This window comes from Ranitomeya imitator, chromosome 3, assembly GCF_032444005.1.
Source record: "Ranitomeya imitator isolate aRanImi1 chromosome 3, aRanImi1.pri, whole genome shotgun sequence".
Classification (NCBI taxonomy): domain Eukaryota; kingdom Metazoa; phylum Chordata; class Amphibia; order Anura; family Dendrobatidae; genus Ranitomeya; species Ranitomeya imitator.
The window spans coordinates 90,096,952-90,116,882 of record NC_091284.1 but is presented as its reverse complement, the minus strand read 5'-3'; the positions used below and the strand labels follow the sequence as shown (position 1 = coordinate 90,116,882).

The 19,931-nt window shown below is 45.7% G+C and overlaps 1 protein-coding gene across 1 annotated transcript in view; it reads left to right on the top strand.

The window, feature by feature from the left end:
• PIGL (phosphatidylinositol glycan anchor biosynthesis class L) overlaps positions 1-15,022 on the top strand; it is a 207,325-nt gene extending 192,303 nt beyond the window's left edge. Inside the window, exons 5-7 of the mRNA XM_069761105.1 lie at positions 4,927-4,958; positions 9,300-9,433; positions 14,172-15,022. Coding sequence (XP_069617206.1) covers positions 4,927-4,958; positions 9,300-9,433; positions 14,172-14,297 — 292 coding nt within the window. The 3' untranslated portion in view covers positions 14,298-15,022. The remainder of the gene's footprint in view (positions 1-4,926; positions 4,959-9,299; positions 9,434-14,171) is intronic.
• Positions 15,023-19,931: the final 4,909 nt, after the last annotated feature.

Below are 19,931 nucleotides of genomic sequence, written 5' to 3'. Positions count from 1 at the left end.
ACATTAGTAAAGGTGTGGGTGACATGATGTTTCACAGATCAACATGATCAGATAAACAGTTTGGGGCTTGTGGATCGTTCTGACAGATTCCTTTTCATTGAGCAGCTGTCTGGTGTTGCGACCCACCCGTTCCTTGACTATTTCATTCTTATGGATAAACCTCTTATGCTGTCTATATGTTCATACAACATTTGACCCTACATGCAGTGGCTCATTCGCAGCTCACGTCTGAACCCCTGCGAAATGGGATTCTGGCATCCATGCTGACGAGGCAATTGGCTATAGTGACGGAGACGGAGTCACAGTGTGCTCTGTCGTCATTTACGGCCGTATATGTCTATTGGAGGCGAGCTTCAAGATGCAGTAGACTTAAAAAAATTTTTTAGGGTGTATACAGGGGGAGTTATGAGTGTTTATGGAATGCAGCACAGGCACTGAATAAGGTGATAGTTTTAGTTGATATATAAAAAAACTGATGACCGGTTCCCTTTAAGCTGGCTTAAATCAATTGATCAGCGGCAATTCATCCTGTGTAAACAGATGTGCTGTCAATAATGTGATAATCAATGCTCACAGAAAGATCATAATATTGATTGTTCTGTGTGCCTAGGATTGCGATCGGCTGGCCTAAACTACCGCCGATTATCCTGAATATAGCTGATCGGCTTTTGTTTGATGGCCGCAATCGATCTTTGTAAACCCAGTGTAAGTGCCCCTCTGGTTTGACTTTGGTCTATTTGACTTTTTATTTACCTGTCTGCTTGGCTTGAGTTATCGGCCTTTCCTGACTTCGTACTTTCGTTATGAACTTGTCATTGTCTTGATATCTCTGGTTTGCTTGTGTAGGTCTATCCCTTAGCTCGCTCTGCTAGTCAGTGACTACTCTGTGCGCAACCTGGGATGTGTTGTAACTTAGGACAACACCAGCAAACAATCTATTGACTTTAGTAGATTTGGAAGGAGCAATTGGTAAAGTCCAGACTCAATGGCTAAGCATATTAGGGAGACCCTTTCCCTTGCATAACAGAATAAGGGGGATGTGACGATAATCGGGGGACCATATCACCTGATCTCATTCAATTTGAGATGGGATTTCCCCGAGGCTGTTCGGTAATACAACATAACTTTACAGTTTAGGTTACAACACCCCAATCCTGGGTTACCGCAATATACCTTAGTTGGGCTTCTGAAAAGTGGAACCTTTCCTCTAGTTGGCCTGGATCCCACAGTCAGATAATAAGAAGGTGTTCTCTCTTAGGAGACTTTGCCTAACTGGAATCACAAGCCAGGTCGGAATTTAAGAAAAGGAAAATGAGCAGTCATGGTGTCATTATGATCATTTCTCCAGTTTACAGCTTCCTTTGCCATCGGCTATGTGCTGGCGAAGAACACTTCATCGTGATCACTCACTTTTCCACACTGCCTTTTCACAGCCGCTCCTGAAAATGGGGTTGTGTTTTGCAGACAGTTCTGGAAAATACCAGACTGAAAGATTACTGCCTGGAGAACCATCATATTAATGAAAAATGTACAGTGCTATTTATGGAATGAGCTGTCTGGCATGTAGGAAGAGTTTAAGGGGTTGTCAATTTGAGACAATTACTTTTTGGTAGAAATGTTCCTCTAATCAAAGGATGTTCCACGAATGAAAGATCAGTTGTGATCTGAAGGGAAGCCTGGGAATAAGTATGCAATTCTCCTGCAGTGCCCCCACAGGTAAAATAAAGTATTACACCATTCACATTTAAGTGCTTGACTGGCGAAAACAAATTATTACATATCTACAGGATAGGGGATAACTTATTGATCAGTGGGGTCCGACTGCTGGGCGCCAATCAGTAGAATGGGTCACTTTTATCTTTGTAAGAATGGAGAGACAGTGCGCATGGTTGACCTTCTTCATTCTCTATGTGGCTTCTGAGCGCTGCGTTCAGCGTTTTCCAGCAGCCACATAGCAGGAGCCACCAGCAGCAGAAGCATAGGTCCATTTTATAAGTGGGATAAAAATGTGCCTATCGGGGCAGGTCCCGGCGGCCGGACCCCCATTGATCAGTAAATTATCACCTATACTCTGGATAACTCGTTTTCACCAGACAACCTCTTTAAATGAATGCAATTTTGTAAACTTCTATCATAATGTTAAAATGTGTTATGTTATTTATGTGATTTTTTTTATTTTTTTTAATAAAATTCAGTTTACTGCAAAATATTTGATCCGACATACGTATAAAGGGAAACTAAACATTCCCAATCTAACAAGTGATGAACATAGGTTGGTAGTAGTTCCATAATTGTGCCACGTAAAGAGGAAGTTATAGGTTGTAAAGGGGATTGATAGGTTAATTAAAAATAAAGTTTCATCCCTTTCAGATTGTTTTTATGGTTCCCTCCAGCAGCACTCGATACCTGTTGTTAGGATGGTATAGGAGGGACTCTATTGCTGGAGGGACAGTTAGGGGGTATTCCCATCTCCAAGATCCTGTCCCAATATGTAGTAGGTGTAATGTAATAATATTAGTAAATACCTCCAATTGGAAATGTAGTGTAGTTCTTCTGATTCGCTATGTCGCTTTCCCCATGTGCAGGGCATTGCAGTAGCTTAGGTATCCATGGTTACAACCACTCATATATAATGTTCGTTAGTGGTTGTAACCGTGGACACCTAATAGTGATGAGCGAGTGTGTTCGGATAAGGCGTTATCTGAGCACTCAGTCCCTGTAAGTGTTGCGGATATCGAACAGCCACGAGACATGCAGACGGCGGGGACTCGAACATAGTATTCAAGTACGCCGAAGACACTCTATTAGCACTTGAGCATTTATTATTATTATACATTTTTGTGGCGCCATTTATTCCATGGCACTTTACATGTGAAAAGGGGCAAATATAGACAAATACAATAAATATGAGCAAAAAGCAAGGCACACAGGTACATAAGGAGGGAGGACCCTGCCCACGAGGGCTCACAGTCTGCAGGGGATGGGTGAGGATACATTAGGAGAGAGTAGAGCAGGTTGCGCGGCGGTTCAGTAACTTCAGGATCACTGCAGGCTGTAGGCTTGTCGGAAGAGGTGGGTCTTCAGGTTCTTTTTGAAGGTTTCTATGGTAGGCGAGAGCCTGACGTGTTGTGGTAGAGAGTCCCAGAGTATGGGGGAAGCACGGGAGAAGGCTTGGATGCGGTTGTGGGAAGAAGAGATGAGAGGGAAGTAGAGAAGGAGATCATGAGAGGATCGGAGGTTGCGTGTAGGTAGGTAACGGGAGACCATGTCACAGATGTATGGAGGAGACAGGTTGTGGATGGCTTTGTATGTCATTGTGAGGGTTTTGAACTGGAGTCTCTGGGCGATAGGAAGCCAGTGAAGGGATTGGCATAAGGGAGAGGTTGGGGAATAGCAGGGGGACAGGTAGATTAGTTGGGCAGCAGAGTGTAGGAAGGATTGGAGTGGTGCCAGAGTGCTAGAGGGGAGGCCAGAGAGTAGGAGGTTGCAGTATTCCAGGCGGGAGTTGATAAGGGCATGCACTAATCTTTTTGTGGTGTCGCGGTCAAGGAATGCGCGGATCCGGGAAATATTTTTGAGTTTGAGATGGCATTAGGAGGCGAGGGCTTGGATATGTGGCTTGAAAGAGAGTGCATGCTCAGATAACACCTTATCCAAGCACGTTCACTCATCACTAATACCTCAGCTACTGCAATGCCCTGTATATGGGGAATGTGACATGGCGAATCAGAAGAACTATGCTACATTTCTAACTGGAGGCATTTTCTAATACTATTATTAATACACCTACAGCATATTGGGATAGGCTCTGGGAGATGGGAATACCCCTTTAACTCCCCCATGTGTGCTTTCACCCATGAATGTTTGACATTATCCTGTCTTCCTTTTGAGATGCATGTGTTCTTAGGGTATGTGCATTTTTGCCATTTTTTTTGTCTTAAAAAAAAAAAGTAAAACAGTATTTTACTGTCCCAGCAAAAGTGAATGAGATTTCTGAAATCTCATGCACACGCTGCTTATGTTTTCCTTGCAGATTTATGTACATTTTCTTAGCGTTTTTCACCCATTTTAATGACTGTGAAAAAAATCCAAAAATAGGCAGAAAAACTTGTGCTTTTTATACAACGTTTTTGATGCGGAAATGTCTGCAACAAATGCACTTACACATTGTGGACATCTTTCTGACTCGCCGTGCTCTTCAGGCCCCAGTTCTCTGAATCCGCCAACCATCTAATGTGTATGGAGGCCTCCTGACTGCCCCTTGGTATAATTCAGGGGAGACTTGGGAGTGCCCCAAACACGTTTGATTGAATCCAAGCGCTCGATCCTTCTGTTCTCTTGGTAGATAAGCCACTGCCAGAACTGTCCGACCGTGGATTTGTCCTGTGTTCACTTGTAAAATCACGGGAACGTTAAGCCAAGCGATAGATTCACGTGTCAGGAGCAATGGCTGTCAGTCATCCGAGATATCGGCTGATGGCTGTCTACGGTGTAAGGACAACTGTATGATTGAAGCATTACACACTGCCAGCAGGGCTGTGGAGTCGGAGCCCATTTTGGTGGAGTCAGAGTTGGAATCGGTATCATGGAGGTTTTCCTTACCGACTCCACAGCCCTGACTGCCAGATCACTCACCGGAGGATGAAAAAAACGTAACAATAGGTGATCGGTAAGATAATGCAGAAAGACTCCAGTGAGTACCGATGCCATAGAGTGTAGCACCCGCCTGTGTTTGATATTATAACCAGGCAATGGTGAATATTGATAAAAATATTAGAACGTAGAATAAATGTCGCTATGGTTACAATACATCAGGAGAAGAACATTACTAGGGCACATAGCAGACATATTCTATGATGATCAGGTATTGTGCCCCCATGTCGTCTGCCTGATATTATAGCAGTATCTTTCTCTCTCCTTTTCTAGATCCCTCCACAGCTCTGGAAAGTTACCTGAAGGTATGGCCGATCTCTTCTCATCCGTGCCATGTATTAATTTGTGTTTTAGGATGTATTATGGGTGCCATAAGTAATTCTACTGAGCTGACCTTAGATCTCCATAGGGTTTTATAGTAATCTAACTTCAGTCCAGTAAAATCATGAGAGGTCCGGGTATTGTGGCTGGACAATGATGCCAAAACGCGACAGCATTACTGTTAAGGTACCGTCACATTAAGCGACGCTGCAGCGATATAGACAACGATGCCGAACGCTGCAGCGTCGCTGTTTAGTCGTTGTGTGGTCGCTGGAGAGCTGTCACACAGACAGCTCTCCAGCGACCAACGATGCCGAAGTCCCCGGGTAACCAGGGTAAACATCGGGTTACTAAGCGCAGGGCCGCGCTTAGTAACCCGATGTTTACCCTGGTTACCATTGTAAATGTAAAAAAAAAAACCACTACATACTTACATTCCGGTGTCTGTCGCATCCCCCGGCGTCCGCTTCCCTGCACTGTGTAAGCGCCAACCGTAAAGCAGAGCGGTGACGTCACCGCTGTGCTCTGCTTTACGGCCGGCCGGCGCTGACACAGTGCAGGGAAGCGGACGCCGGGGGACGCGACATACACCGGAATGTAAGTACAGTTAGGGCCAGAAATATTTGGACAGTGACACAATTTTCACGAGTTGGGCTCTGCATGCCACCACATTGGATTTGAAATGAAACCTCTACAACAGAATTCAAGTGCAGATTGTAACGTTTAATTTGAAGGGTTGAACAAAAATATCTGATAGAAAATGTAGGAATTGTACACATTTCTTTACAAACACTCCACATTTTAGGAGGTCAAAAGTAATTGGACAAATAAACATAACCCAAACAAAATATTTTTATTTTCAATATTTTGTTGCAAATCCTTTGGAGGCAATCACTGCCTTAAGTCTGGAACCCATGGACATCACCAAACGCTGGGTTTCCTCCTTCTTAATGCTTTGCCAGGCCTTTACAGCCGCAGCCTTCAGGTCTTGCTTGTTTGTGGGTCTTTCCGTCTTAAGTCTGGATTTCAGCAAGTGAAATGCATGCTCAATTGGGTTTAGATCTGGAGATTGACTTGGCCATTGCAGAATGTTCCACTTTTTGGCACTCATGAACTCCTGGGTAGCTTTGGCTGTATGCTTGGGGTCATTGTCCATCTGTACTATGAAGCGCCGTCCAATCAACTTTGCAGCATTTGGCTGAATCTGGGCTGAAAGTATATCCCGGTACACTTCAGAATTCATCCGGCTACTCTTGTCTGCTCTTATGTCATCAATAAACACAAGTGACCCAGTGCCATTGAAAGCCATGCATGCCCATGCCATCACGTTGCCTCCACCATGTTTTACAGAGGATGTGGTGTGCCTTGGATCATGTGCCGTTCCCTTTCTTCTCCAAACTTTTTTCTTCCCATCATTCTGGTACAGGTTGATCTTTGTCTCATCTGTCCATAGAATACTTTTCCAGAACTGAGCTGGCTTCTTGAGGTGTTTTTCTGCAAATTTAACTCTGGCCTGTCTATTTTTGGTATTGATGAATGGTTTGCATCTAGATGTGAACCCTTTGTATTTACTGTCATGGAGTCTTCTCTTTACTGTTGACTTAGAGACAGATGCACCTACTTCACTGAGAGTGTTCTGGACTTCAGTTGATGTTGTGAACGGGTTCTTCTTCACCAAATTAAGTATGCGGCGATCATCCACCACTGTTGTCATCCGTGGACGCCCAGGCCTTTTTGAGTTCCCAAGCTCACCAGTCAATTCCTTTTTTCTCAGAATGTACCCAACTGTTGATTTTGCTACTCCAAGCATGTCTGCTATCTCTCTGATGGATTTTTTCTTTTTTTCAGCCTCAGGATGTTCTGCTTCACCTCAATTGAGAGTTCCTTTGACCGCATGTTGTCTGCTCACAGCAACAGCTTCCAAATGCAAAACCACACACCTGGAATCCACCCCTGACCTTTTAACTACTTCATTGATTACAGGTTAACGAGGGAGACGCCTTCAGAGTTAATTGCAGCCCTTAGAGTCCATTGTCCAATTACTTTTGGTCCCTTGAAAAAGAGGACGCTATGCATTACAGAGCTATGATTCCTAAACCCTTTCTCAGATTTGGATGTGGAAACTATCATATTGCAGCTGGGAGTGTGCACTTTCAGCCCATATTATATATATAATTGTATTTCTGAACATGTTTTTGTAAACAGCTAAAATAACAAAACTTGTGTCACTGTCCAAATATTTCTGGCCCTAACTGTATGTAGTGTTTTTTTGTTTTTTTTACATTTACAATGGTAACCAGGGTAAACATCGGGTTACTAAGCGTGGCCCTGTGCTTAGTAACCCGATGTTTACCCTGGTTACCAGTGAAGACATCGCTGGATCGGCGTCACACACGCCGATTCAGTGATGTCAGCGGGTGATCCAGCGACGAAATAAAGTTCTGGCCTTCTAGCTCCAACCAGCGATGTCACAGCAGGATCCAGATCACTGCTGCGTGTCAAACACAACGATATCGCTATCCAGGACGCTGCAATGTCACGGATCGCTAGCGATATCGTTCTAAAGTCGCTCAGTGTGAAGGTACCTTTATGTGAAAGCTGGCCTAACAGGAGTGATTATCAAGTATAGTGGAGCCCTGAACCAAGACATGATCATCATAGATAATAATCAAGAGCATAGGTGCGAGAGCGAGGGGGCCTTAAGACCCAAAGTCCTTTTTAAAGTGGCACATACATACTGTCTGGAGAAAAGCAGTTTCTTCCTTTCCAGCAGCTGTGATTGTCCGGATTGATATGACCATCTAAATGTCAATGCCCATATCTTCAAATCATGAATGTCCCCCCTGTTTGAAAAGTCTATTTTTATTGACAGCTCCTAAATGTACCTCCTCCCTCCTGTTGAGATCTCACACTGCTAAGTACAAGCCGCAGCTCATTTTCATATCCGATCTATACAGCCATTCTGATAAAAGACAGAGGCAGCACAGGTGCAAAATACTGATGAGCAATCACTCACACAGCAGCCATTTTACTTGTTTTGGCCAGAATATCAACTAATTCCCTATATATTTTTCCATCTTGGCTTGATGCATCCAGCCCTGTATTGTTGATTGATGGGGGGGGGATAGGGTGTCTGTAAAGTTGTTTTTTTGTGTGTGATTTATCGCCTTTTCAATGCACCGCTTATACAACTATTCTGACATGGACTTTCAAAGTAAATATGTCCGCCTCATCCGGTCTAATCTATTTAATGATGTATACAGGTTAAATTGTAAACTCTGGTGAGAGAGCCACTTTAATACTTTTAGATTCTCTGATCTTCCTGAAGATTACAACTAGGGTCTAATTTGGAACCACAAGTGTGTTAGAACGATGGAGCTGCAGCGACGTCTATCGTGACGTCTCATGATATATTATCCTGATAATGGCCGAAGTGGTCACGATTCAGGTCTGGCGCAGACATTTACGAGACTGCACTATGTGTGAAGTCACAGGACCATAATCTGTATTCCCAATGTCCAGTCCGTGGTTGACCGTCAGCCATGGTTGACCACGGTCCTCCGCGCACCCTGCTGGCCTCTGTGGCCTATTATCTGCGGGAAGTCACTGCTCTTCTTTTCCATCAATAAGAAAACGAGATGTAAAAGCATTTTTTTTAGCAGAAGCCGGCACTTAGCCAGCGCTCTGCCGCTGTCAGCTGTTTCCTAGGCACAGAGCTCCATCTCTTGGTTAATTTCACTCATTATATGTAAATATTCCTGCTTTTATCCACAGTGACCTCACAGTGGGCAAACAGCTGAGCCATCACCGGGTCCACGAGAGGTCAATGCCGCCGTCCTGCTAATTATTAACACCCATCATCCAGGCACCGACTGCTCCCTGTAGCTTTTATAGCAGGGTGGGCTCTGATACCATGCAGTGTAATCATTGGGGGCATTATAGGAAACGCACACCTGATGATATAGACTTACACTTTTAGAATTGATCCCACACCAGATCTTTAGACAATTTTCTGATTGTACATGATTTCTACGTTGAGTTAAAGGATTAGAAAGTTTCGGCTTTTTTCTTCCAGTCTGTGTCTGGCATTGCAGCTCAGCCCCGTCCACTTTAATGGGATCTGACACCAGACTACGCTGCTCCATAGAGGGGACGCTGAACTTTGGGACAGATCTGCTCTTGTTATTGTGCCGTTTGGGTGTAAGGAGCCTGGGACCGGTCTAGAAGAAAGCGGCCATGTTTTTCTAATCCTTTTTACAAATCTGCAATTATTCTCATCACTTGCATAACAGTAACTGTTGTTCTGTCCATGTGGATCTGCGCAGGGTGTTCTGTTCTGGTGCTGGAATCCGTGAGCATGTTCAGGAAATACGTGTCAGTACTGGACCTGCCGCTCAGCTGGTTCTTCCACCATGACGTTCTCGTTATATCATCGGGAAGGCAATACAAGCGGGCCAAGGTAACTCCGACCTGACTCTGCCGCCTGTAATGGAGGGGCTGGGGTGTGATAACAAATGCTCTATTTTATGTATTGGGATGAAATCTCTGCTGCTTCATAACAAACTTTGCGTTTCAGCATCTCACAGTTTATATTTCTGCCTCCAGCCATTGAGTGATACTCATCTACACATTTTCAGGACAGGTTTTACACCTATGGGTTAATTCACTAGCATCATATGGTCTTGCAAGATTAAAGTGGTATTTCCATCTCCAAGATTCTATCCCAATACGTAGTAGGTGTAATAATATTAGCAAATACCTCCAATTAGAAATGTAGTATAGTTCTTCTGATAAGCTATGTCACTTACCCCATGTGCAGGGCATTGCAGTAGCTTAGGTACCCATGATTACGACCACTCAGATAGTGATAGTTCACTGTTAGTGGTCATAACCATGGATACCTAAGTTACTACAATGCCCTGCACATGGAGTAAGCAACCTAGCTCATCAGAAGTACTATACTACATTTCTAATTATGCTATTATTGTTTATTTATATAGCACCATTGATTCCATGCTGCTGTACATGAGAAGGGGTTACATACAAATAATTGGAGGTAGTGAGCCTGCACTTGCGGTGGACACCGCGTGCTTCCTGTTGCTGATGAGGCGGATAGTGCGTACTATTCTTGCAGCCCAGACTGGCGGTATATACCGTGTGGCCCCTGCTTCATTCAGCAGTTTGTGCCTACCCCTTGAGCACTATTTTGCAGCCCATACTGGCGGTACATACCACGTGCCTCCTGCTTCATTCCGCAGATAGGGTAGTGTGTCACGGACTGACACTATCTCAGTAGCTTGTTTCTACCTCATGCGCACTATTTTGCAGCCCATACTGGCAGTACATTCCGCGTGGCTCCTGCTCCATCCAGCAGTTAGTGTCACTTGTGACACACCATTGTATCTCTGCGGCTTGTGCCTACCCCCGCGACCTATATGTCTTCAGGCTTCTTATTGATGCAATCTAACTTTGCTACTTGGGGCTTCTCTAAGCATACTAGTATATTAGCACACTGATGAAGGTCCAGTAACGACCGAAACGTTTGTGAATACTGTATGTAAATAAAACCCCCACTTTGCATCACAACACTTTTGGAGTGTGCTAGTCACTTGCATTTTTCATAAAGGCTTGGGAACCTATGACCGTGCACCTCCTCCTTTTGGCTGTGCTGAACATTTTCTATATAGATCTTATAGTGCCGGCACGTCAGGATGAGCGTATAGTACCAGCAAGTCAGGATGAGCGTATAGTGCCGGCACGTCAGGATGAGCGTATAGTGCCGGCACGTCAGGATGAGCGTATAGTACCAGCAAGTCAGGATGAGCGTATAGTGCCGGCACGTCAGGATGAGCGTATAGTGCCGGCTCGTCAGGATGATTGTATAGTGCCGGCAAGTCAGGATGAGCGTATAGTGCCGGCACGTCAGGATGATCGTATAGTGCCGGCAAGTCAGGATGAGCGTATAGTGCCGGCACGTCTGGATGAGCGTATAGTGCCGGCACGTCAGGATGATCGTATAGTGCCGGCAAGTCAGGATGAGCGTATAGTGCCGGCACGTCAGGATGATCGTATAGTGCCGGCAAGTCAGGATGAGCGTATAGTGCCGGCACGTCTGGATGAGCGTATAGTGCCGGCACGTCAGGATGATCGTATAGTGCCGGCAAGTCAGGATGAGCGTATAGTGCCGGCACGTCTGGATGAGCGTATAGTGCCGGCACGTCAGGATGATCGTATAGTGCCGGCAAGTCAGGATGAGCGTATAGTGCCGGCACGTCAGGATGATCGTATAGTGCCGGCAAGTCAGGATGAGCGTATAGTGCCGGCACGTCTGGATGAGCGTATAGTGCCGGCACGTCAGGATGATCGTATAGTGCCGGCAAGTCAGGATGAGCGTATAGTGCCGGCACATCTGGATGAGCGTATAGTGCCGGCACGTCTGGATGAGCGTATAGTGCCGGCACGTCTGGATGAATGTATAGTGCCGGTACGTCTGGATGAGCGTATAGTGCCGGCACGTCAGGATGATCGTATAGTGCCGGCACGTCTGGATGAGCGTATAGTGACGGCACGTCAGGATGAGCGTATAGTGCCGGCACGTCAGGATGAGCGTATAGTGCCGGTACGTCTGGATGAGCATATAGTGCCGGCACGTCAGGATGATCGTATAGTGCCGGCACGTCAGGATGAGCGTATAGTGCCGGCAAGTCAGGATGAGCGTATAGTGCCGGCACGTCAGGATGAGCGTATAGTGCCGGCACGTCAGGATGAGCATATAGTGCCGGCACGTCAGGATGAGCGTATAGTGTCGGCACGTCAGGATGAGCGTATAGTGACGGCACGTCAGGATGAACGTATAGTGCCGGCACGTCAGGATGAGCGTATAGTGCCGATAAGTCAGGATGAGCGTATAGTGCCGGCATGTCAGGATGAGCGTATAGTGTCGGCACGTCAGGATGAGCGTATAGTGACGGCACGTCAGGATGAACGTATAGTGCCGGCACGTCAGGATGAGCGTATAGTGTCGGCACGTCAGGATGAGCGTATAGTGACGGCACGTCAGGATGAGCGTATAGTGACGGCACGTCAGGATGAGCGTATAGTGTCGGCACGTCAGGATGAGCGTATAGTGACGGCACGTCAGGATGAACGTATAGTGCCGGCACGTCAGGATGAGCGTATAGTGCCGATAAGTCAGGATGAACGTATAGTGTCGGCACGTCAGGATGAGCGTATAGTGTCGGCACGTCAGGATGAGCGTATAGTGCCGGCACGTCAGGATGAACGTATAGTGCCGGCACGTCAGGATGAGCGTATAGTGTCGGCACGTCAGGATGAGCGTATAGTGCCGGCACGTCAGGATGAACGTATAGTGTCGGCACGTCAGGATGAGCGTATAGTGTCGGCACGTCAGGATGAGCGTATAGTGCCGGCACGTCAGGATGAACGTATAGTGCCGGCACGTCAGGATGAGCGTATAGTGCCGATAAGTCAGGATGAACGTATAGTGCCGGCACGTCAGGATGAGCGTATAGTGTCGGCACGCCAGGATGAGCATATAGTGCCGGCACGTCAGGATGAGCGTATAGTTACGGCACGTCAGGATGATCTTATAGTGCCGACACGTCAGGATGAGCATATAGTGCCGACACGTCAGGATGAGCGTATAGTGCCGGCACGTCAGGATGATCAACAAGTAAACAAATAATAACTAATGAGCCACAAAGATCTGATTTAATTTTAAGAGTTTGTGTCACATGAAAGCGAGAACCTTGATGACAAATATGGTAGATGAATCCACCAAAGTAAAATCAAAAACTCTGCATTTCTTTCCCTTGATGAGATCTGCCTAGGATCTGCCTCTATGGCCATGTCCGAGCTGCCAAATACTGTACTGACGCTATATATGGCTGCCATAGAGAAGGTGTGGGATGAATACTGACAAGTCTCGTAGTCACGAGATTAAAGGGTCCATGCTGTGCATTAGAAACTGGCCTACAGTGGCACAAAGCAACACATACCTGATTCCGTCCCATTGCCCAGATCCCATGCTGATCTCCTCTTTCAGCAAAGGTCGGCATTTGACCGCTGCAGACAATCAGTGGTGCATTTTACACCATTGAAGCCACTGATTGCCTATAACAGTCCTGTGCTGACCTCGCTGCAAAGGAAAGGAGACCATCTGGGAACCCAGGCAGCGATAGGGAATGGGTGAGTATGTATTTAGTCTTATTTTTAACCACATTGGGCCAGTTTGTAAAATGAAAAAATTGGTCAACACCTTTTATAGGGATTATTCATTTTTTTGAGCAAGGAGAGGATGTCCAGCGGCTTTATGCTTTAGTCTTGCTGCACTTCTCCCGTTCTGCAGAGGCAAAGTTGCCCCTGCTAGCGTCCTGGGAGAGAGCACCGTTCGGTCCGGCGGTGCCACCATGCCGGTCTGGATTGTCAAGCGTCAGGAGTGCACCGGCCCCTGCAACCATCTTTCCCATACCATGGTTGAACTTGATGTACGTTATATCTTTTTTTTAATCTGTTTTATGTAACTATTAGAAATCAGCTATTGGATTTGTGCTGCCCTAGTCCAGCGTCCAGTCCGCTTCCCCGTTGCAGTTGGTCTTTACTTTGTGGCATCCTTGTGCCCAGAAACATACCAGGCCTGAAGACGCACATCATGATGTCGCATGGCCTAATAACTGCCAGAGCCTAAAGGGTGCTGGGCAGAGTATGTAGGGAACAGAAGTGAAGACCGGCTACCACGGGGGAGTGAATTGGACTCCTGACAAGAGCAATGCAAATTTAGCATAGTTCTTCTGATTTGCTGTCGCTTACCCCATGTGCAGGCAATGCAGTAGCTTAGGTATCCATGGAAACGAGTACTCATATAGTGACAGCGGTTAGTGATTGTAACCATGGATACCTAAGTTATTGCAATTCCCTGCACATGGGGTAAGCAACATAGCTAATTAGAAGAACTATATTACATGTCAAATTGAAGGTATTTGATAATATTATTATTAAAACTACGGCATATTGGGATAGGACGTGGAGATAGGAATACCCCTTTAAGGCTAAAATTATATATCTCTGATTGTCTGACAGATGATTACAGCATCGATGGCTTCATTTGGATCAACTGCATTATATTTTACAAAGCGATTTCTCATGCAAACTTCATGTTGTGTGTGGTTTTATTCCAGGAGGCAATGCTGCAACATCGGAGTCAACTACTTTGGTTTCGCCACGTCTACCTGTTCTTCTCGCGCTACATGATGATTAACTCGCTAAATTTCTTACAAGACAAGACAGCCGAAAAGGAAAGCTGAGCATTGTCGGCTCTCCGCACGGCGGCCAAGCTCTGGACGTCCCAGCGTGACGCAGACACATTCTGGCATCCAGGATGTTACATGACCTGTCAGTTTAAAGGGAACCTGTCACCACTTTTTTGCTCTATCAGCTAAAAATATCATTTAATTGCTTGTCAGGTATGCATTCCACATCTACATTTGAAACCCCCCGACACCCCATGCATCACCCATAAAAAACTTTTTATTTTGTCCTGCGCTGTATGTTAATCTGTTCAGTCCGGTCCGATGGGTGTTGCCTCTGTTCCCTCACTCCACCCCTCCTCGGCTTGCTGTAGGCATTCTTCGCCGTGAATCTCGCAGAGCACGTACAGATTTTGCGCGTGCGCAGTATGCTTGCCTGAAGACCGGCAAAGCCGAAAAGCAGTACGGCGCAGTACTGGCGCGTGCACTAGACTGCTTTTCGGCCTTACCCGCAATTGGGCAAAGCATACTTCGCACGCGCGAGGTCACATTGCAATGCGCACGGTCAAAGTCTGTAAGCGCTCTGCGAGATTCACGGCGAAGAATGCGTACAGCAAGCCGAGGAGGGGGGGATATTATATTATTATTAATTATTATATTTTTTATGGTACCAATCTGTGCATGAGATTTGATTTGTAACAAGATATAAATTCGGAGGTTTGGCAATACTTTTACTGTATTGGGATCAGGTGACAATAAAAAAATGCTTTTTTGGGGGCAAACCTGTATTTCTTTCCATTGCTTTAGGTGACATAGAAATGTCTTTCACCCTCTCGCCCCTACATGTCAATGTGAGCACGCAGTAATAGGCTGAAATCTCTGCACTGAACAGTTTTCAATGTGGCTCTTCTCTTATGCCTGTGTGTCCAGTTTAGAATTTTTTGCCAACAGCGAAGAGATGATGATTAGACATGGGCAAACCCGAACAGTAAAGTTCGGCGTCCGTACCGAACACCTACTGTTCGTGCACAGACACCGAACACAGGCTTCACCAGGAAGTCCATGTTACTGTTTGTCGCGTTGTCAGGCAGCTGCGGTTCCCACGCTGTCAAATGGCGGTGTGAGCGTGCAGCTATGATCGGAAGTATAGAGTTCAACTCCGGTCACCGGTGTCGGCTGATGGAACTACTGCTCCGATCAGCCGACGCCTGCTGCCGCTAATAACAGCGAGAGCAGGAGCAGCTGATGGGAGTATTCATGAAGCGGCATCTGCACTGTAAATAAATAGTTAAAAAAAAACGACTTGGGTTCCCCTGTATTTTTGATAACCAGCCAGGCAAAACTCACAGCTGGGGGCTGCAACCTTCAGCTGTCAGCTTCAGCAAGGCTGGTTATCAAGAAAAGACAGAAAAGACGGGTCCCCAATACAATTTTTGTAATTATTTAAATAGTTTTTAAAAACGGCATGGGGTCCCCACATAGATATTGGCCCCCCAGCCTAAAAATAGCAGCTGTTCCAAAGAACTGCGGTGAACACGGTGAGATCAATTATATAAGGCCACTCTTACGCCTGCAGTATTGAGGTAAGGAGCTGCTTGTGACCTTTTTTCTCCAGTTACTATTTGCACATTGTATAACTTTTCTTTGGCATTTGCTTCTTCTACTGTGTTGGTCTAATCTGTCTGCCATTCTTTCCTGTAGACACAGCAATTCCAGACATCCATTATCTTGTATAAATGATATCCTTATCTCTGAATAGTTTTAACCAGTCCAATACCGAGCCATTTACACCTGTTTCTGGCCAGTTTCATACGTGAGTAAAAAGAGCTGCAAAAAATTTCTTCATTTAGATACTTTTTGCCTCTTTTTTCGAGATAGATGGGGCTAAATTTTTATGTTAATTTCATACATATTTTTTGTCAATATCAGGCAAAAGCCATGAGAAAATTAAATTAAATACTTGTCTTTTTTTTCCACATTTCATCATTTTTTTTATAACCACAAAGGACCACTAAAATATACTGATCAAAAAAATAAAGTGAACACTAAAATCCCACATCCTAGATATCTCTGAATTAAATATTCCAGTTGCAAATTTTTATTCGTTGCATAGTGGAATGTGTTCAGAACAATAAAACATAACAATTATCAATGTAAATCAAAATTAATATCCCATGGAGGTCTGGATTTGGAATGATACTCAAAATGAAAGTGGAAAATCAAATTACAGGCTGATCCAAATGCAGTGGAAATGCCTCATGACAAGGAAAGGATGCTCAGTAGTGATGAGCGAGTGTACTCATTGCTCGGGTTTTCCTGAGCACGCTCGAGTGACCTCCGAGTATTTGTTAGTGTTCGGAGATTAAGTTTTCATCGCCTCAGCAGAATGATTTACAGCTACTAGCCAGGCTGAGTACATGTGGGGGTTGCCTGGTTGCTAGGGAATCCCCACATGTAATCAAGTTGGCTAATAGCTGTAAATCATGCAGCTGAGGCGTTGAAAACTTAATCTCCAAACCCTAACAAATACTCAGAGGTCACTCGAGCGTGCTCAGGAAAACCCGAGCAACGAGTACACTCGCTCATCACTAATGCTCAGTATTGTGTGTGGCCTCCACGTGCCTGTATCACCTCCCTACTTAACAATGCCTGGGCATGCTCCTGATGAGGAGGCGGATGGTCTCCTGAGGGATCTCCACCCAGACCTGGACTAAAGCATCCGCAAACTCCTACACAGTCTGTGGTGCAATGTGACGTTGGTGGATGGAGCGAGACATGATGTCCCAGAGGTGCTCAATCGGATTCAGGTCTGGGGAACGGGCGGGCCAGTCCATAGCTTCAATGCCTTCATCTTGCAGGAACTGCTGATACACTCCAGCCACATGAGGTCTGGCATTGTCCTGTATAAGGAGGAACCCAGGGCCAACCGCACCAGCATATGGTCTCACAGGGTGTCTGAGGATCTCCTCTTGGTACCTAATGGCAGTCAGGCTACCTCTGGAGAGCACATGGAGGGCTGTGCCGCCCTCCAAAGAAATGCCACCCCACACCATTACTGACCCACTGCCAAACCGGCCATGCTGAAGGATGTTGCAGGCAGCAGATCACTCTCCATGGCGTCTCCAGACTCTGTCACGTCTGTCACATGTGCTCAGAATGAACCTGCTTTCATGTGTGAAAAGCACAGGGCGCCAGTGGCGAATTTGCCAATCCTGGTGTTCTGTGGCAAATGCCAAGCGTCCTGCACGGTGTTGGGCTGTGAGCACAACCCCTATCTGTGGACGTCGGGCACTCAGACCATCCTCATGGAGTCAGTTTCTAACCGTTTGTGCAGACACATGCACATTTGTGGCCTGCTGGAGGTCATTTTGCAGGGGTCTGGCAGTGCTCCTCCTGTTCCTCCTTGCACAAAGGCAGAGGTAGCGGTCCTGCAGCTGGGGTGTTGCTCTCCTACGGCCCACTCCACATCTCCTGTTGTACTGGCCTGTCTTCTGTCACCTCCAGCCTTTGGACACTACGCTGACAGACACAGCAAACCTTCTTGCCACAGCTCACATTGATGTGCCATCCTGGATGAGCTGCACTACCTGACCCACTTGTGTGGGTTGTAGATTCCGTCTCATGCTACCACGAGGGTGAAAGCACAACCAACATTCAAAAGTGACCAAAACATCAGCCAGAAAGCATTGGTACTGAGATGTGGTCTGTGGTCCTCACCTGCAGAACCACTGCTTTATTGAGTGTGTCTTGATAATTGCCAATAATTTCCATCTATTGTCTATTCCATTTGCACAACAGCATGTGAAACTGATTGTCAATCAGTGTTGTTTCCTAAGTGGACAGTTTGATTTCACAGAAGTTTGATTTACTTGAAGTTATATTCTGTTGTTTAAGTTTTCCCTTTATTTTTTTGAGCAATAATACGGTAATTATTTTTATATATTGAACACTTTTTTTCCAGGAGGGTTGGGTTGCAGCGTTATTTTTTTTTAGATTTCACACATTGTGCCCTTCGCAACGTCATAAAAGAACCTTGTTTAGTGCTGTGTATACAGTGATCAGGAAGGCGGAGAGGGTAATGAACCCTCTCTGCCTTCACTATGAGAAGTCTGTCTCTGACGGCCGGCTTCCGCTCCCACAGCTGGTATACTGTGCAGTGACGTTTTGGACTATAAACGCCTGGGCAGTCTGCTTTATACTCTGCAGTGATGTTCTGTGACCCAGACAGTAACTAATGGTTCATGGGTATGTATAAGATGAGTTGTTACATTTTCAGCTGTTTTATAACAATTTTCAGAATATTTCTTAACCTTTTTTAGAGTGATATATTTAATTGTTTGTTCATCCTAACTCGGATTTTATTTAAAGGGGTTGTCCACAACTGAGACAATAATGGCTTTTACATAGTCTGTCATTTGTATCACATTGTGTGGATCGAAAACCATGGACAATCAGATCTTAGCAGCTCCCATTGCAGCAGCTGGATGTTGCACGAAGTTGGAAGAACGCAACCCCATGCACTGTGTAGAGCCGCTGCCCGGTTATTCAGATTAGTTCCTATTAAAGTGGATAGGAGCTGAGCTGCAGTACTAGAGCACAATTACTGCATGGTGCAGATAGCTCTGCTGCTCTGCTCCATATACTGTTTGCATCCACCAGTGGAGGTGCTGGGTGTCGGACTGAACCTCAGGCCTGAAGGCTGTTTACGGCCCTTGATGACCTTTTATCTGTCCCCTGGGCATATTCCCAGGGACTGCAGTGCTTGGGTTGGCAGCTGTATTTTGCCGACCGCCGGCTCATTAATTCTTGCTCTGTGAGCACACACACACTGTTCACTGCTGAACACTGAGGAGCGTGCAATGAATGATTACGTCCTGACACCAGTGCCAGCGTCAGGATGTACTTTGTGGGCAGAGTTATCACACAATGTGTACGGCCCCTGAGGGATGGTATAAATATCCAAATGGCCTTTGGCTGAAAAAATATTCCCCACCCCCGACTAAGCCAAAGAAGAGACCATTAATATTTAACCAATGTCATGACTAACACTTCAATCCATTCCAGATTTCTGCCACAATGGCATATCACCGTGCTTGGAAAAAGAAACTTATTTCTGGGGTATTGCCACGTAAAAATGTAATGGCATATTGATAGACCGTTCCATAATTTTATGCTTAGTAGTAGTCCAAGCTTAGGACCCCGCACTGACCTTGAAAATGCAGGTGCCATAGGCTTTGTGTAGCACTGGGGTCTTCTATAAATCTTCTGACCATCCACTATGGCCATTTAGAGGGAAATGTCGCATTGCCCCAAAAATCATGTGGACTGCTGTAATAAAATCCTAAAAATAATATTTTCCCTGCTCCTCTCACAGCGTTTCCCTGCTCCTTGATGGTCTCCGTGACTGCTCTTCTAGCTAACCATTCACCAAACAAGTGAGCAACACCAGTCCCCGCGGAAAGAGGGACCACAGAGACCAGTGGGGGACCTAGGAAGTGCTAGGAGGGGGCAGAGAGGGATTGATAGGTAAGTACTTTTTATTGACTAGACCATGGTTCTTTATGGTGCCTATAAAGTTGATGGATTCTGTTGGCTTCAGTCGCACAACACAGCTGGCACTATGCCTTACACACTGCCTCATTGTTCTACACTGATAGATAGGCTTTAAAAATATCACAGAAGAAATATTAA